This window comes from Mirounga leonina, unplaced genomic scaffold (genome assembly GCF_011800145.1).
Source record: "Mirounga leonina isolate KUSES-001 unplaced genomic scaffold, KU_Mleo_1.0 Mir_129, whole genome shotgun sequence".
NCBI classification, from domain to species: domain Eukaryota; kingdom Metazoa; phylum Chordata; class Mammalia; order Carnivora; family Phocidae; genus Mirounga; species Mirounga leonina.
Window position 1 is genome coordinate 48,590,937 of NW_023270323.1, and position 27,442 is coordinate 48,618,378.

Here is a 27,442-nt window from a genome sequence, read left to right on the forward strand (position 1 = left end):
TCCTCATCTGTGTTTTGCCAGGTTAGGTCATTCATGCTATACTTGGCTAAATTTTGTGACAGTGTATGTAATAGCATTCCTTTCTGAAAGTTTTGAAAACCAAACTAGCTGATTCCCAAGGATCAGATGTTCTTTTGTGTTTTTATTTTTTTATTACACTATTATTATTTCATCCTGAACTTTATTTTTTGTTTTTGTTTTGTTTACATGTTTTGATATATTTGTGTTTATTTCACCTGGTTGTAACATTAATTAACGTGTAGCTAAGAAAAATGTCTCCCCAGTTTTAGAAGTCATTTGTACTGAATTTTTAAATTGTGGTAAAATATACATAACATAAAATTTACCATTTTTAAGTGTATAGTAGAGTGGTATTTAGTACATTCACATTGTGCAACCATCAGCACAATCCATCTCCAGAACTTTTACATCATCCCTAACTGAAACTCTGTACCCATTAAATGCTAAGTCCTCATTAAATTCTAAGTCCTCATTCCCTCCTCTTTGTTAATCACTGGTAATCACTGTTCTACTTTCTGTCTCTATAAATTTGTGACTACTCTGGGTACCTTATATAAGTGAAATCATATGTTACTCTAAAAAGGATCTAAGAGGGGCACCTGGGTGGCACAGTCAGTTGGGCATCTGCCTTCGGCTTGGGTCGTGATCCCAGGATCCTGGGATCGAGCCCTGAGTTGGGCTCCTTGCTTGACGGGGGGGCCTGCTTCTCCCTCTCCCTCTGCCTGCCGCTCTGCCTACTTGTGCTCTCTCTGTCAAATAAATAAGTAAAATCTTTTTAAAAAATAAATAAATCAGGGCACCTGGGTGGCTTAGTCGTTAAGCATCTGCCTTCGGCTCAGGTCATGATCCCAGGGTCCTGGGATCGAGCTGCACATCAGGCAAGATTTTATTTATTTATTTGACAGAGAGAGACACAGCGAGAGAGGGAACACAAGCAGGGGGAGTGGGAGAGAGGGAAAAGCAGGCTTCCTGCTGAGCAGGGAGCCCAATGCGGGGCTCGATCCCAGGACCCTGGGATCATGACCTGAGCCGAAGGCAGACACTTAACGACTGAGCCACCCAGGCGCCCCAGTAAGCCTGCTTCTCTCTCTCCCACTCGCCCTGCTAGTGTTCCTGCTCTCGCTATCTCTTTCTCTGTCAAATAAATAAATAAGATCTTTAAAAAATAATAATAAATAAATAAAAAGGATATAAGATACTGGTAAAGAACTAATATAATAAGCACTCTCATAGCTTTCAAAGATTTTTTTTTTTAACCACAACCCATGTTAAGAAATACACTTTGCATTTTGCTCCCCAGTTCAAACAGCCATGTATGTGATATTTATCTGAAACCAAATTTCAGCTAAATTACACCCTTATCATATGTGGTGCCCTCTAATATTTTCTTTTCTTCCCTCCCTTCCGTGCTAGTATTGATCTTGTTCTGGGACTCTGTGACCTAGGGCAAACTACCTACAAGTGCACAACTTTCCTTATCCATAAACTTAGATGATAGTAATACCTACCTCTCGGAAACATTGTCATGAGTAAACCATTGCCATAATGATTGCTCCAGAGCCTCACACACCTAACAGATCAGTACCAGCACAAAATGGATGAATCCTTCCTGTCTGTTGTCACAAAGCTTAATGCTGATGCCGCCACACACCACAAAATGCCTTCGCTCCAGAGTTGCCAGCCAAAAAAAAAAAAAAGAAGAAGCAATAGCAACACAGCCTCTTCCACACTTCCACTTTCCAAATCATGAATAAGTGCTTTTGATTGGCTAAACTAGATTACAACTGTAACCCTTATTGTAAGGTGACCTAGGATATATAGTTTTTAGCTTTCCTGCCTCTGCAGTACAGAAAGGCATATTTTAAAAACTGCAGAATGGATGTGGTTTCAGTTAATCGTTACTTTGTAGTAAAACAAAACCTAATGAGTTAAAATTATTATTCCTCACAGTTCTATGATATGACTGCCCCGGTGTTAGCCGGGGTTACTCTTACAAGCTAAATTTGGTTGGGAGCTCAGCTACGGCTTTGAGCTCACTATGTAGTCTGCCTTTGTGTGTTGTCTCATTTTCCAGGGTTCTATCTATGGTCTCTTCTTTCTTGGATAGTCCGGTCTTCCTAACAGTGTGGTAGCTAGCTAGGTTCCAGTAGGGAGCATTCCAGCCTCTATATGCACCTGGTTATCAGACCTCTCCTTGCATTTTGCTTGCTCATGTCCCATTGGTCAAAATAAGTCACATGACCAAACCCAGCATCTTTATGAAAGGACTAAACAAGATGTAAATATTATGAGCCATAATATGGTAGTTAGCCTCCAAGATGGCCCTGAATGATCCCCATTTCCTTATATTCCAACTGAACAGTGCTGTCCTGAGTAACTAATAGGCTGTTGTGGAAATGACAGTGTATGTTTTTGAAGGTTAGGTCATAAAAGATTGCCATTTATGACTTGGCGCTCTTGGATACTCACTGGGAGAAAGCCAGCCACCATTAGGACACTCAAGCAGCTGTCCAGAGAGCGCCTGTAGAGAGGAACTGATGCCTTTTGCCAAAAGCCAGTGCCAGCGTACCAGCCATGTGAATGAGCGACCTTCATAGCACATCTGGTAGGCCCATCAGACCTTCAGATGATTATAGCTTTAACTGATGACGGTTTCATTAGAGAGTCCAAGCAAAACCATCAGGCTGAGTCACACTCCAATTCTGCCTCCATAGAAACTGTCTGACAAATGTTTATTGTTTTAAGGTACAGAGTTTGGGGGTATTTTGTCACATAGCAATAGATGACGAATACATATGCTTTTCTACTGACAGATATTTTTTGATGACTCGCATTTCCTATATAATAATTCTTATGGCATTTAGGAATACAGTTTGCCCTTTTTACTTTATCTCTTGCCTCCCACTCAACTTGCTGAGATTGCTTCAGAATACTTTGTAAGATGTCTCTGATGACTTCAAAGTTTGGCTGAGTTAGCTTTGATGGATTCATCAACCTTGTGAGTGAGACATTCATTTAGTGGCTACCTCATAAATAAAAAGGTATTTTCATGAAATGCAGATCTAACCATATTATGCTGTTGTTCAAAACACGTCAGTGGTTCTTGCCTTCAAGATAAAGGCCAAATATCTCTGTTTTGCATGTTCTCTCCTTTGGCTTTTGTCAACTTGCATGAGGATTTAAACTGTTCCTTAGTTTACTCATCCATAAATACAAATTTTGATTATTTTGTTGGTTGAGGTTAGATGAATTATGTAGGAGGGATCCTAATCAGATGGTTTCAGGTGGCCTGGCTAGGCCTACTTGAAGTTAATGTTAGGATTATCTTTAATCCCTTCACAACTCCCATTTGGTGCTCTTTATTTCTCTAAGAATTCCTAAACTTCAGGTGTTTATCTTCTGTTACTAATTCCAACTAGATAACAATCTGTACTAAAATGTCAACAGATAATCCAAGAAATAAGGCTTAACATCTCAAAGGGATGTTTGTACTTAAACTGTAAGTAGGCTGTCACTGACTAGTAACTGCATAATCAAACCAAGATACAAAGCTGTAACAGAATGGCAGGAGAGGGTTGGTATTTTGATTAGAGTGCTAGTACTATATCTATCTATACATAGTTGTCTTGATTTGGGACTTTTCACCAGTGAAGCCATTTAACATTGGAGATTTTTTTTGTGGGAGGGTTTTTAATTTCAGAATCAGTTTCTTTTCATAGAGATAGAATTATTCAGATAGTGTATTTTGTGTGACAGCCCCCTCCAGTGTAGTAGTAGTAGTATTATCCAGTGTTGTAGTTAAGTGTTTATCGGGTGAATAATATATGTCCTCTTTTTAATTTCTGATACTGGTAATTTATGCCTTCTCTCTCTCTCCTTGATTTATTCTTATAGAGACAATTCTATATAGAGTCAATTCTATTAGTCATTTCAGCAGTCAACATTTGGCATTGCTTGGTTTTTCTCTTTTGTGTGTTTGTTTTTCAATTCATTGATGTCTGTTTTAATTTTCCCCCCTTTGATTCTACCTCCTTTCTATTTAATTTGCTATTTTTCTAACTGAGATGGAAATGTAGATCACTGATTTTTCGTTCTTCCTTCTTTTGTAGCTTATACGTTTAAGGCTGTAAATTTCCTACAAGTACAACTTTAACTGCATCCCGCAAGTATTGATAGTTTTCATTGTCATTCAGTTCAGAATATTTTCTAAATTCCATTATGGTTCTTTGATCAGTTGAATTTCACTAAATATCTAAGGAAGAAAGATAAAACCAGCATTACTATAAACTTTCCATGTAATAGGAAAAAAGGGATCACTTACCAATTTGTTTTAAGCCAGTATAACCTCATTTCTAAAATGGACAAGGTTGGGGGTGCTTGGATGGTTCAGGTGGTTAAGCATCCAACTCTTGGTTTCAGCTCAGGTCATGATCTTGCGGTCATGGGATTGAGCCCCATAGTGGGCTCCACTCTCAGTACAGAGTCTGCTTGAAATTCTCTCCCTCTCCTTTAGCCCTTCCCCTTCTCATACACTCTAAAAAGGAGTAAATAAAAAATCTTTAAAAAATTTAAAAAAATAAAATGGACAAAGTTATCTTAAAGAAATCTCTGTTTTAGGTCAATTTCTTTCATGAATATAAATGCAAAAATTGAAGTACTAGCATCTCAAACCTAGCAATGTACAAGTGTTATGACCTAGTTGGTGTTATTTTAAAATGGAAACTTGGACTAGAATTAGATTTTAGGAATGGAAACTTGTATTAAAATTAGAAGACCAGTCAGTGAGATTTACTCAATTAGGAGGAAAATATGATCACCTCAGCATGCACAGAAAAATGATAAAATTCAATACATATGATAAAGTCATTTTCTGTATGATTTATTTCATCTAACATAATACCCTGTAGGTTCATCCATGTTACCATGAATGACAAGATTTCATTCTTTTTTATGGTTAATATTCTAGTGTGTGAGTATGAGTGTGTGTGTGTGTGTGTGTGACCTTTATCCTCTTCTCTATTGGTGGACATTTAGGTGGCTTCCGTATCTTGGCTATTGTAAATAATGCTGCAATAAACATAGGGGTGCATGTATGTTTTTTATTTTATTTTTTTTATTTTCTTCAGGTACATATCCAAAAGTGGAATTACTAGAGCATATAGTATTTCTATTTTTAATTTCTTGAGAAACCTCAGTACTATTTTCCACAGTGGCTGCACCCATTTATATTCCCCACCAACAGTGCATGAGGGTCTCCTTTTCTCCACATCCTTTCCAATACTTCTTTTTTTTTTTTTTTTTAAAGATTTTATTTTATTTATTTGACAGAGAGAGAGAGAGACAGCTAGAGAGGGAACACAAGCAGGGGGAGTGGGAGAGGGAGAAGCAGGCTCCCGGCCGAGCAGAGAGCCCGATGCGGGGCTCGATCCCAGGAACCTGGGATCATGACCTGAGCCGAAGGCAGACGCTTAACGACTGAGCCAGCCCCAGGTGCCCCCTTTCCAATACTTCTTAATTCTTGTATTTTTGATACTAGCCATTCTGACTGGCATGAGGTGATACTGCATTGTTGTTTGCATTTGCATTTTCCTGATGATTAGTGATTAGTTTAGCATCTTTTCATGTGTCTCTTGGCCATCTGTATATCTTTGGAAAAATGTCTATTCAGGTCCTCTGCCCATTTTTTTAAATTGGATTATTTGGGTTTTTTGGTGTTGAGTTGCATGGGTTCTTTATATATTTCGGATATTATCCCTTTATCAGATATATCATTTGCAAATATCTTCTGTTCAGTAGGTTGCTTTTTTGCTTTATTGATGGGTTTTTTTTTCTGTGCAAAAGCTTTTTAGTTTGATGTAGTCCCAGGAGTTTATTTTTGCTTTTGTTTCCCTTGCCTGTGGAGACAGATCCAGAAAAATATTACTTAAGGTCGATGTCCAAAAGATTACTGCATGTGTTTTCCTTTAGGAACTTCATGGTTTCAGGTATTACATTTAGGTCTTTAATCCATTTTATTTTTGTGTTTGGTGTAAGAAAGTGGTCCAGTTTTATTCTTTTGCATGTAGCTGTCCAGTTTCCCCAGCACCATTTATTGAAGAGACTGTCATTTCTCCATTATATATTCTTGCCTCCTTTGTGGTACATTAATTGACCATATAAGCCATATAAGCAGGGGTTTATTTCTGGGCTATCTGTTTTGTGCTAGTACCATACTGTTGTTGTTTTTTTGTTTTTTGTTTTTTATTCTTTTTTTCATTTTATTGAAGTATAGTTGACACACAGTGTTACATTAGTTTCATGTGTATAGTATGCATAGTGATTCCACAGCTGTGTACATTATGCTGTGCTCACCACAAGTGTAGCTACCATCTCTCACCATAAAATACCATTAGGATACCACTGACTATATTCCTTTCATCCCCATGACTTATTCATTCCATAAGTGGAAGCCTGTACTTAAAATTCGCCTTCACTTACTTTGCCCATCCCCTAGTAACCTGTGTAGTTTTGATTATTGCAGCTTTGTAGTATACCTTGAAATCTGGAATTGTGGTATCTCCAGCTTTGTTCTTAAAATTGCTTTGACAATACGGGGTCTTTTGTGGTTCCATACAAATTTTAGGATTCTTTGTTGTAGTTCTGTGAAAAAATACTATTGGTATTTTGATGGGGATTGCATTGAATCTGTAGATTGCTTTGGGTAATACGGACATTTTAACAATATTCTTCAAATTCATGAGCATGGACTTTTTTGTTTTAGAGTGATTCTAAAATGTACATTTGTTAATTTTGTAATTATAAATAACAACAGAGGTAATTTTATAAAAATAGCTTTTAATCCAAAGTACAACTACATAAAAATGCTTAAGCATGGTTTTCTTTTGTGAAATGCAAAACCTACTAAAGTGTGAAATGAGAGCAGTTTGAAAGAGCCTAAATCAAGGCAATTTTGATAATAAAATATAAAAGAAACATAATTGATGATGTTGCAAAATATCAAATGAATTTGGTCATATGTATGAGGCTAAGAACTTTCTTACCTGGGCTAAATTTTACCTAAAATGATTAGAGTCTTAAATGTAGATTTACACAAATTGATTGTGAATCCTCTGATAGTATCTAATTACTAGTTTGTGTTGTAATGGACATGAGTTTTTAAAAATATATGTCTTCTATTAATTTCTAAATATCAGGAGTTGAGTATTTTTTTCTTTTTATGTATTTTTACAGATGGTAGTAAAAACTTTTATGGATATGGATCAGGACTCAGAAGACGAAAAACAGCAGTATCTCCCACTAGCCTTGCATCTTGCATCTGAATTTTTCCTCAGGAATCCCAATAAAGATGTGCGTCTCCTTGTAGCATGTTGTTTGGCCGACATTTTTCGAATCTATGCCCCAGAAGCTCCATATACTTCCCATGATAAACTTAAGGTAAATATAATCTTTACAGAATTTAGTTTACTTTTGTAGTTTATAGTTTAGCTTACCTTTAGGAACGTAGCTTTTATTATTACACCTGTCATCATAAGAAGATTATAAGTTGTAAAACAGATGAATTATTCATTCAGTTAAAATTCATTGCATATCCACAAAAATGACTGGTATTTTTATTGAGGCATTGAAAGGTGTAGATCAAACTAGTCCCTGTCTGCTCATATGTAACCTTCATGATAACCCATCACTAAGCCTTGGTGGCTGAATTGAAGGGATAAACAGTGGATTAGTGACACTTTATAAAACAATAGTGTGACAGAATTTACATATTCAAAGGATTATTTCCCCCTGCACATTACATGCAAAATTATATTATGCTTATCTTGGAAGTTTCTGCCTTTGTTTAAAATGTATGAGGAACTCTTTTGAGTTGATCTCTTGAGCTGACTTCATATTCTGAATAATTTTATTCCTGGCAAATTTTAATATTTTGAACTGCTTTCTTTTCAGTTGTCCTAAAGTCATTTTTTTGCTTATTGATTCTATTTTGGGTTAAAACTTCTAAAAAAAGCTTATTAAGAAATGCCACACTATTGTCATGAAAAGTACAACCCTTGAGCCAGTCTATTATTGTTTTTGTTCCACACAAGTTTGTAGTCACACATCAAATTCAAACTAGATACTGAAAATTACTATTTTCATGTAGGAAATAGTAATGGAAAGACTCCTGTCCAGGTCCTTAAAATGAAGATAATTCTTTGCCATGATGCAAGATGAAGATAGTAAAGTGGAAGTTCTGTAGTAGAAGAAAAGGCAACAAGATATAGAACTTACAGTTCTCCGAGAATGAGAAAGCCTAAAGATTTATGCCAATAATAATTTTTATTATCATTTCTAAAAGATACAATTTTATATAATTTGCTCTGTTCTCATTATTTGGAATAACAGACTAAGCCAGTCCCAAGTCATTTGGCTAAGGAGAATTTTCTTTTATCGTATGTAGTGGAGAATATGTATACAGACTATTATTAATGTATTTAAAAGAATGATAAGTATTTGTATCTAAATTAATTTTATCATTTTTTTTAACAGGACATATTTTTGTTTATTACCAGACAATTAAAAGGTTTGGAGGATACAAAGAGTCCACAGTTTAATAGATACTTTTATTTATTAGAGGTAAAAAAAATTTAATAAATATCACACTGTGTAATAGAAAATTCCTTACAGTAACTTTATAATGTAAAATGAATTTTTTCGTTTCCTACAAATCCCACTTAATAAAATGTCTTTTTTAAGACTACATTCCACTGGAAAACCTATTATATGAAACTATTTTCATCTTTCTGTTTTTATTCTTTTCTAATCTGAAGAGGGATTAAGTTGAATTAATTTTCACTGTTCCTTATATTTAGTATGTATATAAGTCTATTAATCTCTAACAATTTTAGTATTTTTCATTAGAGTAGGTTAATGCCAACAGATATATGTCTTTTTAAAGGTCACAGTATATGACAACTTTAACAACTTTAATTTTATATAGTTGGACCTTTATAAGCCTTAATATAGATTCATAATTCTAAAAATTAAATTATAATAATGAATTTGCTTTTGTGTAACTATTCTGTGCAAATGTAAATAATCATTTTATTTATTTATTTAAGAACTTAGCTTGGGTTAAATCATATAACATCTGCTTCGAATTGGAAGATTGCAATGAAATTTTTATTCAGCTTTTTAGGACTCTCTTCTCAGTGATCAAGTAAGTTATTTTTTAAGCATTTCTGTTTGTCTCTTTCCTTGCTGTGCATAGTGAAGTATGGTGTACTGTGCCTGTAACTATGATCTTTTAGATTTATAATGAAATGTTTTCCTTAGAAGACTTGACATGAGGAAAATAAGCAAATCTGTTGTCTAAAAGCTGCCTTTCCTTTTATACTACTATTTTAGGTTAGGTATCAATTACATTGTTTGACTCTTATAAAGCAAATGGTGTGAGGCCTTATGTAATGAAATATTAAATTATGAAATGGAAATTATAAGTATTGTAAGTACCATTAGTGAGTGCTGAAAATCATAGTACCTCAGTGGTTAAGCACACTGACTTCTCATTTTCAAGCTAGAAAAACACCTTAATCATTGCTCTTTCTTTATAGAAATAGGGAAAGGGAGGGTGGTGGCTTGCCCAAGGACAAATCACTGAACAGGAGAACCTAAACTCTGATTTCAGTTCAATGTTTTATTCTCTTTGGGTCTTTTGTTTAGTAAACCAAGCATTATCATGAGATATGTTCTACAGCATTGCACTATATACAAACATGATATATCTCACATAAATTTTAAATTTTCTAGTAACCACATTAAGAAAGGTTAAAAAGAAACAAATGAAATTTATTTCGATAATATACTTTATCCCAGATATTCAAAAGCATAACTTATTTTTTAAGATTTATTTATTTTAAAGAGAGAGAGAGAGCATGGGCATGCATGCATGAGCAGGGGGAAGGGCAGAGGGAGAGAGAGAATCTCAAGCACACTCCCCCGCTGAGCTCGGAGCCTGATGTGGGGCTGAATCTCATGACCCTGAGATCGTGACCTGAGCCAAAATCGAGAGACCAGCGCTTAACTGACTGAGCCACCCAGGCACCTACAAAAGCATTATTATTTCAACTTGTGGCTCTGTCCATACTACAAGTGTTCAGTGGCAAAGTGGCTATTGGTTAATGGCTTCCATATTGGATAGCACATTTCTAGAGTTTTTGTAGATTTTTTTTATGAATACTATGCTGTCATGCTTTCTGTTTCCTTAGAATGGTAGGAATAGAATTTAACTGGAATAAACAGGAAAGAAATGGACTGTACTGGTGTAGAAATAGAAGCTTATAAAGAGACTGCATGAGAAAAAGCTTCCTTTGGCAACTAACTGAAGGCCTGTAAAAAAATGATAAAATATATAAACTTTACCTTTTGTGTTAGTTAGCTTTTGCTGCATGACAAAACAACCCCAAACTTGCTGGCTTAAAATAGACCCCATTTTATTTAACTCATGATTCTGTTTAGCAGTTCTTTTTGTCTGGGCTGGACTCAATCCTGTATTTGCAGTCACTTGGCAGGACATCTGGCAGTTGGCTGAGGTAATAGGACAACTAGGTCATGTGTGTGTCTCTCTCTCACACTCTCATCATCCAGCTGGTTAGCCCAGGCCTCTTCAAATGCTGATTTCAAAAGTAGCAAGAAAGAGCATGCTTTACCTCACAGGCACTTTTTAAACCTCTGCTCACTTCATGTTTACTTAAGTTTCATTGGCCAAGGAAGGCACATAGTCAAGCCCAGATTTGGAGATTGGTTAGATAGACTCCATATCTTCAAGGAGGAACAGCATTTTAAAGGCATATAAATATAGAGATGAGAACAATTTGTGGCCATTTTTTGTATTCTGTCACATTTTTGCAACTTTTTCTTTTAAAATCGCCAGCAAAATTTTAAAACTTGAAATTGTCATCATTCTGCTCCTCTTGTTGACCTTAACTGTCCACTTAAGTCCACTGCCATTATACTTCTTTCCTCTCACAATTACTTGTACATACACATACCTTTCTTTGCTCCATTAATATTTTTATTTCCTGAACCTAAAGATCTAAGTTTATTGTTGACCTGATTATCTAATTAATTCACAGTGAGCTGTGAGTAAATAAAAGACTTGCCTTTTGGGGGCCCCAGCATGGCTCAGTCAGTTGAGTGGCCAGCTCTTGATTTTGGCTCAGGTCATGATCTTGGGGTCCTGGGATCAAGCCCTGCGTCGAGCTCCCTGCTCAGCAGAGAGTCAGCCTGAGGATTCTCTCCCTCTCCTTCTGCCCCTCCCCCTGTTTGTACTCTCGCTCGCTCTCTCTCAAACAAATAAAAAAAAAAAAAGACTTGCCTTTCGAAAGAGGAGTTCATTACTGACACATTTACCATTTGTCTGGTGTTCTTCATTTCTTTGTGTCAATGCAGATTTCTATGTGGTATTATTTTTCTTCAGTCTGAAGGACTTCCTTTAACATTTCTATAGTTTAAGTCTGGTGCTTATAGAATTCTTCTGGTTTTATATGTCTGAAAATGTCTTTATTTCACTTTCATTTTTGAAAGTTATTTTCATGGTAAAAGTTCTAGGTTGATAGACTTTTTTTTTTCTTTTTTCTTTTTCCCCATCTTTCAGTACTTTTAAAGATGTTGCTCCATCTTCTTCTGGTTTTCATTGTTTCTAATGAAAAGTTTTTGTCATTTTTAAGCTGTGTTCCTCTGTACATAATGTGTCTTTTTTCTCTACCCACTTTTAAGATTTTCTCTTCATTACTGGTTTTAAACAATTTGATTATGATGTACCATGATGGAGTTTTCTTTTTCTGGTGCTTGGGGCTCACTGAGTTTGGATATGTGAGTTTACCATTCTGATTACAGGATGCCCTGTGAATTGTGAGATTTTTCCACTTTGGTTGGAACATCTAAGACCTTTGTAAATTCCAGGAATTATCCCCTCTGCTCCTTTCAGGGGTGCCTTCCCCAGACTCAAGACATTTCCTCACATGCATGTGCTGATCAGTAAGCAAACACTTGAAGACTCAGGGATACCTTTACAAGCCTGCTCTCTGAATAGGTCTCTCCCCTCTGATATTCTGCCCTGCAAACTCTAGTCTTTCCAGACTTAGGAAGACCACTAGGCTCTGTCAGTATCTTCCCTCCCCACACTGCAGCCTGGAAAATGTTTCCCTCTCTCAGCAACATGTGCATGATGTTCAGTGTCTGAAAACTGTCATTTCATATATTTTGTTCAGTCTTTTAGTTGTTTCAGGTAGGAGGGTGAGTCCTATCCCAGTTACTGTATCTTGGCTAGAACCTGTGGAAATCATTTGGCCTGTTTTTGTATCTTTTCACTTTGTTCTTTCCTATCCCCAAGTATATTTGGGTCTGAGAGTTAAATACTCTCTTCAGTTTTTTTGCATCAAGCTGAATATTTCTGTTTTTTAACCCTTACACACATTCCCCCTAATACTATATAGTTGATCCTTCATGATCTTGGCCCATAGTAAATAGGATATTTGGAAGAGGGCATGCAATAGGGGTATCTTTCTAAAAGTTGTGGGAAACAGTGTATCTAATGTGAGAATTTTTCCACCAACTTAAGGAATTTTCATCTTTGCATTTTACCATCAAGTGCTCAGTAGGTTTCTTATACATTATTTCAGGTTTTTTAAAAATTCAGGGATACGTAAATGATGTTAAAATTTTGTCTTGATTTAAACTTTTCTACATCCCTATATCTGTATAATTAAATTGTATCATTTCTCTTGATTTGTCTTTAAATATATATATCTGATAAATGTGAAAATGGACATTTCAAGTCTTTAGTTAAGATGCAGTCAGAAGGAGGGGTGCCTGGGTGGCTCAGTCGTTCAGCGTCTGCCTTCAGCTCAGGTCATGATCCCAGGGTCCTGGGATCGAGCCCTGCATCGGGCTCCCTGCCCGGCGGGAAGCCTGCTTCTCCCTCTCCCACTCTCCCTGCTTGTATTCCCTCTCTAGCTGTCTCTCTCTCTCTGTCAAATAAATAAATAAAATCTTAAAAAAAAAAAAAAAAAAAAAAAGATGCAGTCAGAAGGAGAGAAACCTAGATGTTCTACTAGTTATAACAGTTTTATAGCCAGTCTTTTTAGGTGAGTACTGGATCAGCAGTAGAGACATATTTATTGAGGAGGTCTACAGTTGACTCTTCACTGGCTTGGCTAAGGAAGTAGGACTAAAGCTGATTCTAGGCTTTATACCTTGTGGACTTTTCATTTTGTTTGAAATTCTTTGTGAGATATCCAAATGGCATTTTCAGAACCTTCTAGTCATAAATTCTGATAAAAATTTTATCAGACTTTTGATTTTCAGTATTGGTGAACTAAAATCGCTAGTGACAAATATAGCAAAAATTACTTGTATTGGTTGAGGGCTTTTTGGTGTTTATAGTTTTATTTTGGGGAATGTATTAAGATCTAAAAGAAAAAAAGGATGAAAAACTATTATCATTATCTTGTACTTTTTTGTTGTTTTCTTAAAATTTTATCACCTTTTGAAATCTGGGGACATATAAGCAAAGATGTCCTTTCTTTAAAGTTGATGTTTTTGTTTGGTTGAATTTAACTCAGTGTGAATCCTAATTGTGTAGTGACTTATTTCATTTTAAAAGTCTTTGGTTTTGTAAAATACTTTACAACAATACCTTACAGCTGTTGTTACAGTCAGCAGAGCGAGAAAGTAAATAGAGCAGTCAAAATTTCTTTGCTATTAATTGGTATGGATTCTTCAAGTAAAAATTCCTTTATCTGAGATAGTTGTTTTAAACTGGGAAGTATAATTTTCTTTTTGTAAGCCTGATTTTTTTCTTCTTTGTTTTTTTTTTAAGCAATAGCCACAATAAGAAGGTACAAATGCACATGCTAGACTTGATGAGTTCTATCATCATGGAAGGTGATGGAGTTACTCAAGAATTATTAGACTCCATTCTTATTAACCTCATTCCTGCACATAAGGTCTGTATAATATGAAGATATTAAGGGTTAATGTTTAAAGATAGTACTACACATATGAAAAATAATTTGTAATTTTACATAATTATTCCCACTATCATTTTCTAGCCCCAGTAAAATAGTATAACACACATCAGTCTTAAAATTATTATTTTTAGAAGATTTATTGATTAATATGTATTGTAGAAGATTTTCATTCTTCTATAGTGCTTCCTATTTTCTGGAACACAAAAATCTTTCACCTTTACCACTTACATGTAATGTGGGAATTAGAAAGAGTACTGTCTTAGTTAGGTGTTTGTTTTTTGTGTTTTTTTTTTGTTTTGGGTTTTTTTGGGGGCGGGGAAGGAAAATGTATTTCCTTCTTTGTAACACAGATGTGGGACATAGGAATTGTATTTCTTCTCAGAATCCATTTTTCTTGGGCATTTTCAGAAAAAGATTTGGGCAGAAGCAGGAACTATATGGTTAATGTTAAGGGGAAAGAGATGATTCACAGCTGTATATTTCTCCCTGTTTCCTTTTTCTCTTTCTGCTACTTCTTCCTAAGAAACTGAAGGACTTAGTTTTCCACAAGCTCTACGTACCCAGTCATACCTTACTGTTGATACTTACCCTCCTGCTCTTTTCCTGTAATGGTTCAGTGATCAGATGTTAGATGAATGGTGTATCTAATTACACTTAACCTAATAATGTAGTTAATTAGAAGTTCTTCTGCCTCCAAATATTATTTGCATTTTATTAATTCAAATGAATCTGTAATTTGCCAAAATTTTGAAAGTATGGCAAAGGTGGGGGGTACATGTCAGGCAAAATAAGAGGGGAAAACCAAGGAGGAATTAGATAGCATATTTGGTGTTTATATTCTAGTTAGTATTTTTATGATTAGGAAATTTATATACCATTTTAGGAAGTAGAAAGGTTGCCTTAATTTTGAGTTAATCTTTCCTTTTGCCAGTGGAATAAAATCTTAGAGCAAGGGTCAAGAAGCTATGGCTTGTGGACCAAATCTAGTTCACTACCTATTTATGTAAATAAAGTTTTTTTGAATACAGCCATTCTCATTGATTTTCATTTTGTCTGTGGCTGTTTCACACTCAACAGCAGAATTGTGTAGTTGGAGCAGTAACTGTATGACTCAAAAAGCCTAAAATATTTCCATCTGGCTCTTCACATAAAAAGTTTGTTATTCCTCACTTAGAGTATAGGGTTTCCTAGTGTCTTTTTGGGAGAGGTGCGAGATGATGGTGAATGAATCTGTTTGGTCCAAAACTTCAGAGTTTAGAGATGCTGATAGGTAAGAAATCCATTTCCAAATAAGTCTTTAAAAATTGAATATGTCTTTTCTGTGGCCTTTTTCAGACCCTTTAATTTGTTATAGTGACACTGGGAATCTTGAGAAGCAAACACAGTATTCAGTGTTTCAGAACTATCTAATTGACCAAGTATTTTTCTTGGAACACTTTCCAGGTGTACTCTTTCTTAGATCACACATTGATTAGACAATGAAGTACTTAGGATGGTGGATGACACAGGATGTGTGTGTGTGTGTGTGTGTATTCATTTAGGATACAGGGGTATAATTGGCAGTTCAAATTAGTTAACAAACCCAAAAAGCCTTAGGTCTGTTTTCAGTTTAATAAAACTAAACAAAATAAGGGGTTTGGCTTTTGGCTGTCTAATATATTTTAGTTTTTGATTTATAGTGCTATTTGCAACTTCTACATTTAAGACCACTTGACGAGAGAATATTAGGCAAAACCTTGAATGGGGTTCAGTGATATTTTTTGCTTTATAGTTCGGAGATTTGAAGATTATAGTGTTATCATGGCTCTCTCTCATAAATTTCATGAATTCATTTGTAACTTGGCATATTTTTATTGTGTTCCAGAACTTAAATAAACAGTCCTTTGACCTTGCAAAAGTCTTATTGAAAAGGACAGTCCAAACTATTGAGGCGTGCATTGCCAATGTATGTATTTCTGTTTATATTTTTTCCATAATTGTATAATTCTTAATCCATTGTATTAATTTATTGAGACCTTTCACATATAGTTTTGTTTAGCCTATAAACAGTTTCATTTCTTTAAAACAAATACATAAAAGAACTGATGTATCCAGATGTGACCAAGTGCAGTATTATATAAGAATAATTATATAAGCTTTGACATTATTTTTAAATGGCATAAGATATAGGATATTTTATATAAACTTGTCTACAACTCCCACCCCTCTTTCACTGCCTTTGTATTTAAATTTATCTTTTTATCTCCTGAGTATGCTGATCTCTTTGACTTTCTCCTTTCTTCTTTACCTTTATTTTCCTAGGTCATTCCTCTGAACCCTTTTGTTTCTCTCTTAAATAGCTGTTGTGTATTAATAAAAATACTTTTTTTTACTTTAAGTTTTTTTAACTTAAGAAAATCAATAAATAATCTAGAATAAAAAATGATTTATAATTCTTCCTAATATAGCTGTTCATTCCATTATTGCACATTTGCTCACACTCACACCTGTTTTTTTACATACTCTATATAAAATTTTAAATTGTCTGTATATTTCTATATTTTGAAATTATTTCTTTATAAATGACCGTAAATGTTTCTTTGAATTGATATATATCCATAATTTATCTAACCATTTCCTTATTATCTTGCATTTAGATATTTTCAGTGTTTTCCTTTAATAGTTACCATCTTGAGTGTAGCATTTATCTATTGTTGAATTATTTTCCACATATAAAAACCCAAGTGAGAGTATATTAATGGCATGAATTATTAGTATTATTTATATTACTAAATTAATATTTAAACATGGTAAAAGAAAAGTTTCTTTTCACAAAAAAATATATAGTGAAAAGTGTCTCTCTTCAACTCTGAATACCCTATTCTCAGTTCTCAGAAATAACCATTACCAATAGACTTTCAATATATCCTTCCAGAATTAGTGTTCTATGCATAATCATTTTTGTATATGTGTATTTTTTAATCTTGTTAAAACTTTATTTTTCCACGGTCTCCATAATAAGTATGAATATTTTCTAACTTTTAATGTATGTTGCTCTTCAAAGGAACTATATTGTTTGATGATACTACCAAAAATAGATACTTACATCAGTTATGTGCAACTGCCTCCTTAGCATTTTTAAATTTAATATTTTTTTCCTATGTGTGTCTGTGTATTGGCAGGGAATGGAGGTGTCTTTTAATTTGTGCTTTTGATATTCTCTTTGTTTCTTTCTAGCATTCTTTTAAATCACCAGTTAGCTTTTGTATCATCACTTTTTTTCCCTCTTGATACTCTGAGTCAAAATATATTTGACTTTGGGTATTAAAAAAAAAAAAAAGCCCCCACCTTTAAGTACTCTTTATTACTAAACTCATGGCAAAATTAGTCAGACATAAATAAAAGGCAGAAAATAAAAGATTGAGATTTTAAAATTTCTCTATTATAAGGAAATTTCTCTATAAAATTCTTTATAATGAATTACATAAACTATCAAAGTTGTTTTGTTTTTATGGAAGATTCCTAGAAATACTATCTTAATTTGGAAAACTTTCATAATTAGATATTTAGACGTTTATTCTGTTTTAGTGACTGTTCTATCATATATTAGTAATCGAAATAATGTTTTGTTTCATCCCCTTCAGTTGTATATGTAATGCCTAAGTATATCTTTTTTTAGACACATTTATAAAAAAAAATCTGTCCAAGTTTTTAAGTGAAATGGATGTTTTATTTTTGTTTAATATCTCCTTTAGTTTTTCAATCAAGTCCTGGTGCTGGGAAGATCATCAGTAAGTGATTTGTCAGAACATGTATTTGATCTGATTCAGGAACTTTTTGCAATAGATCCTCATTTATTATTATCTGTCATGCCGCAGCTTGAATTCAAACTAAAGGTAGGACTGACTATAATTTTTAAGCTCTTTAGGCTTTAAGAGAAAAATTTATATATAACTTTGTAAAAGATAAATATTGTTTTACTCTTTAAAAGAAAATGTGAGTTCAATTTATCTTCTTACATTTAGTTAAGGTATACATTTTTAATCATTTCAGTAAAACAGTCTCTCTCATCTGGGTGTAATAGGAGAATTACATGGGAAAATTATAACTCTCCTAGTTGTTAAATATCTGATAAACACAATGACACAAATAATAGATATGAAGAATGATATTATCCCTTATAATACATACTTATTAAATAGTATTTATTATTAGGTAGATATACTTTAGAACATCAAAAGATTTCAAACTGAGTCCTTAAAGGGTCTTGATTATAACTATATGAACCTTCCATAGTATAGATCAAGGACAAAAATTTTACTGTATGACTTGGGGCATATCTTATTTTTTATAGCCAACTAAGCAAGGGATTCATAAGTCCTCAAAAAATATGAAAAACTTGACACTCGATCCCCTACCCCAGTTGAACTATGTGAGATAACAGCTTACATTTGCTTAATATTCTCGACTTTGTGAAAGGCTTTTTATATCCAGTATCTTATTTGATCCTTAAACTGTGGTATAGTTAGGAACCAACATTATAGTTTTGATTTTTGAGATGAAAAATTTAAGATGAAATATTTTTTGCCCAGTTGCACAGTTAAAACAGACTTGAGATTAGAACTCCAATCTTCACACTCTTTAAACATTTATATACATGATGGTTAAGAATTGTCCATATTGGGGGCACCTGTGTGACTCAGTTGGTGTTAAGCATCCAACTCCTGCTTTCAGCTCAGGTCATGATCTCAGGGTTGTGAGATTAAGCCCCATCGGGCTCCACTACTAAGTGGGGAGTCTGCTTCTCACCCCCCCCACAAGTGCTGGGCATGGAACCTACTTAAGATTCTCTCTCTCCTTCTCCCCTTCCCTCCCTCTCCAAAAAAATTAAAAATAAAGAATTGTCCATATTGTCTTTATTATAAATATTTGTCATTTATAGTATAAAAGGACATTATACTAAGCTTCTAAGAAAGTCTGTTATATGAAAAATACGGAGAACAAGGTTTTGTTTTATTTTTTAAGAGTTTATTTTAACAACAGCCTAAAGATGTTTCCATACCAAATTATTTCTAGGTGTAAGGCATTAAAATATTTTCTCTCAATCTCTTCATAGAGTCTGAATATGAAAAGTCACGCCTCTTCAATCCTTAAATAAGATTGCCATGATAGATGGTGGGAAGGAATTGAGAACTAGATTTCTAGGTTTCTATATGTGGACTGAGGGAGACACGACCTCAGAGACACCAAATGATTTTTGCACCAAAATCAGTTTACCATCACTATAATCATATTCCAGCCTCACTCAAGGAATATATTTTAAATTTTAAAAAGGTAGGAGGGTGAGTTTTCACTCAGTTTCAGTAGTTAAAAATATAGATATAAAATGTCACATCATTTGAAATAATCACTAAACCACTGAAGTAGTCACAAGTAGAATAAAACTTCCACTTATTTTAGTTTTTGACATTTAAGTGATAGACTGATTTTTCTTTAAAAAAATAAATCATGTTGGTTAGTTGATTGGACTTACTAAAAGGTCCTAATCTGCATTGCTGGAGAAAAACTTTGTCAAAGAAAATCAGTTTTGTAATTACAAATGTTAAAGCTTGATACAGTTTTCTTTTTTACGTCTTTGATAAGTGTGCCTGTTTTACCCACAAAACCCCTATTCCTGAAAGATAAGATATTCATAACAAAGACTATATCCCATATACCTTATTTTTTTAACTTGCTGTCTTTTTCCATGAATATTTCTTTACTGGATTTCTGGTATTACTCTAGACACATGTTGTATATGAATGCTTGAAAAAAATTAGCAATTGCTTTTTGTTACTCCCTTTATTTTCCTAGTGAATATGTGATTTTTAAAGTTTCACACACCACATGGTTTCAGAATAACTTAATTTATAGTAAGATGTGACATCACTAGTGAAACTGAAACAGAATTCATAGCATATGTTGATACAGGATAAGAAAATTGGAGGCCTTTATCAAAAAAAAAAAACTTCAAACTAAGTTTTGATTTTTTTGTAATGTTCAGTTTAGCTGACCTTTTAGATCTTAACATTCTTGTTCTTCTATTAAGATGAGTTTTCCCAGGGGCGCCTGGGTAGCGCAGATGGTTAAGCATCTGCCTTCGGCTCAGGTCATGATCCCAGGGTCCTGGGATCAAGCCCCACATGGGGCTCCTGGCTCAGCGGGGAGCCTGCTTCTCCCTCTCCCTCTGCCTCTCTCCCTGCTCATGCTCTCTCTCTCTCTGTATCTCTGTGTCTCAAATGAATAAATAAAATCTTAAAAAAAAAAAACAACTGAGTTTTCCTGAATCATGTGTTATGTTCTCCAGTAAGTTAGGGAAATCCTTTTTTTTTTTTTTCCCTAAGATTTTATTTATTTATTTGAGATAGAGCGAGAGCAAGGGAGCCAGAGCACGAGCCGGGGGAGGGCAGAAGGAGAGGGAGAAGCAGGCTCCCCGCTGAGCAGGGAGCCTGATGTGGGGCTTGATCCCAGGACCCTGAGACCATGACCTGAGCCGAAGGCAGGTGCCCCAGAGGGATCCTTGATTAAAATTTCATATGTCAAAACCTTAAATGATATGATTTTATGTTGGAGCCTCAAATGGCAGGAAAGATTTCTTATAAGAAAACTTACTAGGATGGGGGGGCTCAGTTGGTTAAGCACTCTTGATCTCAGGGTTGTGAATTCAGGCCCCACATTGGGCTCCACAATGGGTGTGGAGTCTACTTAAAAAAAAGAGAGAGAAAGAAAGAAAAGAAAATTTATTAGGGTGGGAATTATTTGCAGCTTTGCCCTTCACAGAATTTTTTCTAAGCTCTTAGGGGATGTTAGAATTGAATGATTATCTTCGTATTTCTACAATGTCTGGGCGTAGATTGCAAACAAGCAGTGAAGGAGGCATAAATTAGCAGTTGGAGGGGGTGTGAAATAAGAACAAAGAACCAGACAGTCTGACATGGAATCACATCAATTTCCACATTATAAATGAGAGCATATGATATTTTAAAGTTCTCATTAATATAAGTGGAAATATGAAGCTATAGCTTCTCAGGAATGATTCATGTTGTTTTCTGTAATCTGATGAATAAACTGTGGCTCATTTATTTTCTCTTTTTCCTTAGAGCAATGATGGAGAAGAGCGATTAGCTGTTGTTCGACTTTTAGCTAAATTATTTGGTTCTAAAGATTCTGATTTGGCAACACAGAATCGTCCTCTTTGGCAGTGTTTTCTTGGACGGTAAGAGAACATACAATCCTATGGATTCTAACTTTTATGTTTTGGAGGCCAGTCAGTATGGTCCATTTGATTAAAACCACACATATCAAAACTTTAATTGATATGTGGTTTTTTTTTTTTTAGTATCTGTGTTGCTGTTTTTCTTGGAGAATAAATTGTAGATCAGATTTTTTATGAAGAATGCTTATTATTTACCACATAACACTTTTTAATCTTTCTGTGCTACAATTATGTCATTAGAATAGATAGGCAACATCTGAGAATGTTCCATATTAAGATTTTTAAATCATGAGACTGAAGACATAATGATCCAGTCCATGCCATTTTTCAGTCCAGCAGTATATTCATTTACTAGTGTTTATTGTTTAGGTCTGTAGCTATCTAATTGAATGATGTATGTTATGAATTAATTTGGTATTATGGTATGATTTTGAAATTGAAAATAACATTGCTCTTCATTCAGATAACTTTTAATGTTCCTTCTCAAGAACTTAGAATTATTAGGATCTATTCAACTTGATGGTAAGGTTGAAAAATCTATGAAATTTATCAAATTCCCTCTTGAATTCCATTTACACATTTCTTGCTTCAAACCATGAAAAGTCAGTTTTTACTGTTAGTATTCTAGAGAACTTTTAGATTTATCATTGTTTAATTCACTTAATTCAGAAGGTAGGCCTAGAAATTTTCTTAAAGTAAATTCATTATAATAATCCCAAGTTAGATTTGTCAGTAATTTTTTTTTTTAAAGATTTTATTTATTTATTTGACAGAGAGAGACACAGTGAGAGAGGGAACACAAGCAGGGGGAGTGGGAGAGGGAAAAGCAGGCTCCCAACTGAGCAGGGAGCCTGATGCGGGGCTCGATCCCAGGACCCTGGGATCATGACCTGAGCCGAAGGCAGTCGCTTAACCAACTGAGCCACCCAGGCGCCCCTTGTCAGTTATATTTTAATATTTGAAAAATCTCTGACACTGACAGTCTTAATTTGCTCAGAACAGGCCATTCTGAAGGTCTGTAAATGCTGACTATTTTGGATAATTAAACTTGATTTTATGAGAACTTGGAATGAAGCAACTATACTTGTCAATAAGCAAGAGGAGTGATTCTGTCCTTGTGATTGCCTTGATGTTTATAGCAAAACAATTACTTGTAAAAACTAAATCAACTGAAAGAGGCTTCTTATATTCATAATTTTACATTCACTGCTATTTCTAATCAGTCTCCAATTCATTGAAACAAAGATATATTACCAGTGTATCTGTTTTACTGTATTATTTTCTTTAATTATTTAGCAATAAGTGTTTTGATACTTTGTAATGTTTTCATTTTTCTCTGGCAATTAGAAAATTTATAAATCCTAAATGCAAGATTTATTAAAGTAAAATTATTGTAATTTTAATCTTTATATAAGAAAGTAAGAAAAAAGTAAGATTTAATTTTTATTTATTAACTATTTTATTTTTATTTATTAAGACATTTATTGGGGCACCTGGGTGGCTCAGTCAGTTAAGCATCGGCCTTCAGCTCAGGTCATGATTTTGGGATCCTGGAGCATAGTGCTCCCTGCTCAGCAGGGAGTCTGCTTCTGCCCTTCCCCTGCTTGTGCTCTCTCTCACTCAAATAAATAAATAAAATCTTTTTTAAAAAAGACATTTATTATATAACTTTTAATTGGTTATTTTATGAGATTACAAATAAAAATATTTCTTGCTATTTAAAAACATTATTTATAATTAACAAATGTTTCTTAAATTGCCCATAATAAATTTTAAATTTGAGAGTTGTTAAGTTTACCTTTATTATGTGAAGTTTTGGGTCTACATGTGGTGTTTCATATTTATTGCATTTTTACAATATACTCAAGCTTTAAAAGAGTACTTTAATACAAGTTCGTCCCAGGAAACGAAACTTTTTTGTTTAAGCAGTTTCATAACATGCATTTTATGAACTTATCTTTGAACTTCTGGATCTGCCTCTCATATGATTTGCTCTCTACCTCTTATTCCTCTAGTATTTTCCCCCATAAACTTTTTTCAAGTAGATTTTGGAGGTTTCAAATATTTATTTTTTGTTTTGTGTCATAATTAGGCTCTTAAATTTGGGGCTCTACAAAGTATGTAGTTTGGGTTGGGGATATGTTTATACTTTTGTTTGTTTTAGCATGGTAAACATTCTGTTTTCAAAAATGTTTTTTGGAACTACATTATCTTTTTATATTCTCCCTTAAGAACATATTGTCATTATAAAATAACACACTTTTTAATCAGTAACTGTTGTTTATAGGCACTTATCTACTGTAGATATACCTTATTTTAAAATAATTATTTTGCCTTACAACTAATCTTTAGCAACCTTTTCCATGTAGATTTAATGACATTCACGTTCCTGTGAGATTAGAAAGTGTGAAATTTGCCAGTCACTGTTTAATGAATCACCCAGATTTAGCAAAGGATCTCACAGGTAAGCTGGCTGATTTATTATAAATATGAGAGTAATCACACAAATATATTTTAGATGTGGCCTTTGACCTTAAATTTAGTATCTGAATAAGTTTTAACTCTGGCACTATTTCAGATTTTTATCAGTCCTGGACTGATAAATGATTTCATGTTTGTACAATAAAATTACACTTGAAAACTTCATACTGTAATCTTTTAGAATTTTTTTGGAAATCAGAGTTTGAGGAAGTAGACATTGGGTTTGGGCACAAATCATTATACCTATGTGATAATTAAATATAGTAACATAATCTAATAATAACCCAGAAAGTGAGTATCTCCTGGAGTAGACTAGAATTTCTCATTCTTCACTTGAACATAAAGCGTTTGAACCTGCTTATTTGGTATTGGCAAATAAATGCTTTTATCAAAATGCTGTTTACCAAAAAAGAAACATTTTTTTGTTTTGGTTTTGTTTGTATTGTAATTATTTAGGAATCTTTTTTAGAGGTCATAGAATGTTATTCTGTATTTTATATTGTGTAATGTACAGAACTATACCTGTCGGCAAACTTGCTGTAAGCATTTTTACTGTTTTTCTTTTAATTCTTTTAATTTGTATTATAACTTAAGTTCTGAATATACAAATCAGATATTTTGTTGTGATTTGACTTATCCAGAACAGTTGAGGTAAAATACATTATTTATTAAGATGTGACTCCAGTAATAAATAGCGTGGTATAGTTTATTTTGTGATTCTATAGGGTATTGCCACCTCAAAAATAAAATGATTTTAATTCATGCCACATTTTACAAACATTGTTTCAGTATGGATAGAAGCCTAAAGCATTAGTCTTTTCTGTCATTCTGAACATGACAAATAACATAGCTAACATTTAGCTTTAGTTTTTTTCTCTTATTACAGAATATTTGAAAGTTAGATCACATGATCCCGAAGAGGCTATTCGTCATGATGTCATTGTTACTATAATAACAGCTGCCAAAAGAGACCTTGCCTTAGTAAATGATCAGCTACTGGGCTTTGTAAGAGAAAGAACACTGGATAAACGGGTAAAATCTGAGGAATTTTATTCTTTTGTAATTTACTATATTTAAAGTGTTTGCTAGGGGCACCTGGGTGGCTTAGTTGGTTAAGCGACTGCCTTCAGCTCAGTCATGATCCCGGAGTTCTGGGATCGAGTCCCGCATCGAGCCTGCTTCCCCCTCTGACCCTCTCCCCTCTCATGCTGTTTCTCACTCTCTCTCGCTCTCTCTCAAATAAATCTTAAAAAAATAAAGTGTTTGCTAAAGACAATAGAAATTATTTCTAAAGTTTTATTTTACCTTTTCACTTACTAGTTTCAAAAGAATAGTGAGTGATCACCTATGTTTTTTTCTTACAGTTAACATTTTCAGAAGTGACCATGTTGTATAAACTTAGCTGGATCTGTCATTGGACTAAAAGAATATCATACTTTATATGAAAGTGATACTTCTGTAGTGCTGTACCAAGCTAAGGGCTGAAGTGATAGTTGTATGTTCAGATACCTTTTTGTGTGATTTCCTGTCTGTGGTCACAATTAAAAACATGGTTTGATAAGGAAGAGTAGTACTAAGAACAACAAAACCTGTTGCTAAGTATAGGATCAACTGTAAGCAAGAGACAGACATGCAAGGCAGGCTGATTAGACATCTTATTAACATCTTTAACAAAAGTTACCTTTGCAGTGTGCTGTTTTATTTGAGGCATGGTTGAAAACACACTGTCCTCATAAAACCAGTGTCGTTGGCGCTCCTGGATGGCTCAGTCAGTTAAGCATCTGCCTTCGGTTCAGGTCGTGATCCCAGGGTCCTGGGATCAAGCCCCGCATTGGGCTACCTGCTCGGCAGGGAGCCTGCTTCTCTCCCTCTGCCTGCCGCTCCCCCTGCTTGTGCACGCTCACTCTCTCTGACAAATAAATAAATGAAATCGTAAAAAAAAAAAAAAAAAAAGGCAGTGTCCTTTAGCAGTAGTTTCAGAGTAAAATTATATTTCTTGGTTTTAAAATACAGCAAGAGGTATTCTTTAAGTTCTTTTTAAATATTTTGTTAGAGGAGGCAAATATGTCATGTGGGCACTGTTTAACATGTCCAACTGTATCAGTGATTATAACTTTGAACAAGTTTTTCCTCTTGGCTTTAATTTAAATGAAATGATGCTCTACCTAGTAGTTAGCTGGTAACTCTCTCCCCGCCCGCCCCCACCTCCATACACACACTCAATTTAAGGTATTACCAATTTTGTTATTTCCTCCTTTTAGAAACTTTTCACTCCTGCTTCTACTAATGTTTGTTTGTAGTTTCTGAAGGAGTTGAATAAATGAATCTTCCTGAGGCTGCATGATATGGTCAAAATAGCATCTATTGGATATTTTTTAGGACCCGGATTTTGGTGCAGTAAATTAGATGACCTTGTGTATAGCCTTTCTGAAATTTGTTTTCTCCCCTATAAAATGTGGGGACAGGACTTAATCTTAGATTTCACTGCTTACAGTCTTTGGTTTCATGTGAGAAATGTCAAAGGCATCTGTTACCTGTTATATGGGAACAAAGTTTCATTCCATCTAAATAGCCTAAAAATGAAGAAATTATACAAAAAAGAAATATTAATGTAAATAAACCAAAGATCGTATGCTCTGATTTGTTATTGAGACAAATATCTTTTTTTTTATTACCTCACTGTCATGGTTCTAACTGTAGGTTTTTATAGTCTCCTTTTTTATCGACCTTCTTCCTGCCACCTTTCTTTCCTCCTAGCAAACTGTTCCAGTCTCTGGAAGTCCCAAAGAGTCTTCTTCCACTAACTAGTATGTGGCTAGGTAAATCATTTGCCCTTTTAATCTATAAAGTAAGGAAGTTCACTTAAAATGATCACTAAGGTTCTTTCCAACTTCGTAATTCTAGGATCTTGATACTAAATTTTGTTTTTATTCTGAGTTAATATCAAAAGGAATGTAATTAGGATAAAATATTCCAGATGATAGGGCTTTTGGTTGCAGAGTAAATCACACTTTCTCTTTTACCTTTTATCACTTTTAAAACTTGGGCAAATTTTTTTAGACAGAATCTAATGAAATCATCTGTGAGATTTACTACCGATTGGTTGGCTATGAGTGAAATAAAAAATTGGTAGGTGATTTAATAGTATTTGCATTCAACAATTTTTAAAATAGTCTGATTTATAAATATATATGTATTCAAAATTGTTGGTAAAGCAACTTGTTGCTTCTTAGGAAAATAAATACTATGCCAGCTTATGTACATATGATTGTAAAAGCTAGTGAAGAAATGCCAGTTTTTGCAGATTAGTATACTAAAGTTTGGTATCTCACTCATTCAATAAACTTTATACTTTTTAGTGGCGAGTAAGAAAAGAAGCTATGATGGGTCTGGCTCAGCTTTATAAGAAATACTGCCTTCATGGTGAAGCGGGAAAGGAAGCTGCAGAGAAAGTCAGCTGGATAAAAGACAAGCTTTTGCATATTTATTATCAGAATAGCATCGATGACAAGTGAGTCTGACATGTTGGTAGAATGGTTGAATATAAAAGTGCTTTTAACTTTTTGACATATAATATACTTTTTAATTTTTTAATTTCTAAATTTGGAAGTCACTTTCTGCATATTTATACATTCTATGTTTAAATAAGACTCTGACACAAATTGTCAAGTAGCATCATTAGTGAAGTAGGTAT

The 27,442-nt window shown here is 34.1% G+C and overlaps 1 protein-coding gene across 3 annotated transcripts in view; it reads left to right on the forward strand.

Moving 5' to 3' along the window:
* PDS5A (PDS5 cohesin associated factor A) overlaps nucleotides 1–27,442 on the forward strand; it is a 132,918-nt gene that overhangs the window by 36,584 nt on the left and 68,892 nt on the right. For all 3 annotated transcript variants that reach the window (XM_035005104.1, XM_035005106.1, XM_035005105.1), the window contains exons 3-12: nucleotides 7,252–7,455; nucleotides 8,551–8,637; nucleotides 9,123–9,220; nucleotides 13,883–14,009; nucleotides 15,898–15,978; nucleotides 17,768–17,908; nucleotides 21,152–21,267; nucleotides 23,637–23,731; nucleotides 24,635–24,780; nucleotides 27,108–27,259. In XM_035005104.1, the coding sequence (XP_034860995.1) occupies nucleotides 7,252–7,455; nucleotides 8,551–8,637; nucleotides 9,123–9,220; nucleotides 13,883–14,009; nucleotides 15,898–15,978; nucleotides 17,768–17,908; nucleotides 21,152–21,267; nucleotides 23,637–23,731; nucleotides 24,635–24,780; nucleotides 27,108–27,259 (1,247 nt within the window). The remainder of the gene's footprint in view (nucleotides 1–7,251; nucleotides 7,456–8,550; nucleotides 8,638–9,122; nucleotides 9,221–13,882; nucleotides 14,010–15,897; nucleotides 15,979–17,767; nucleotides 17,909–21,151; nucleotides 21,268–23,636; nucleotides 23,732–24,634; nucleotides 24,781–27,107; nucleotides 27,260–27,442) is intronic.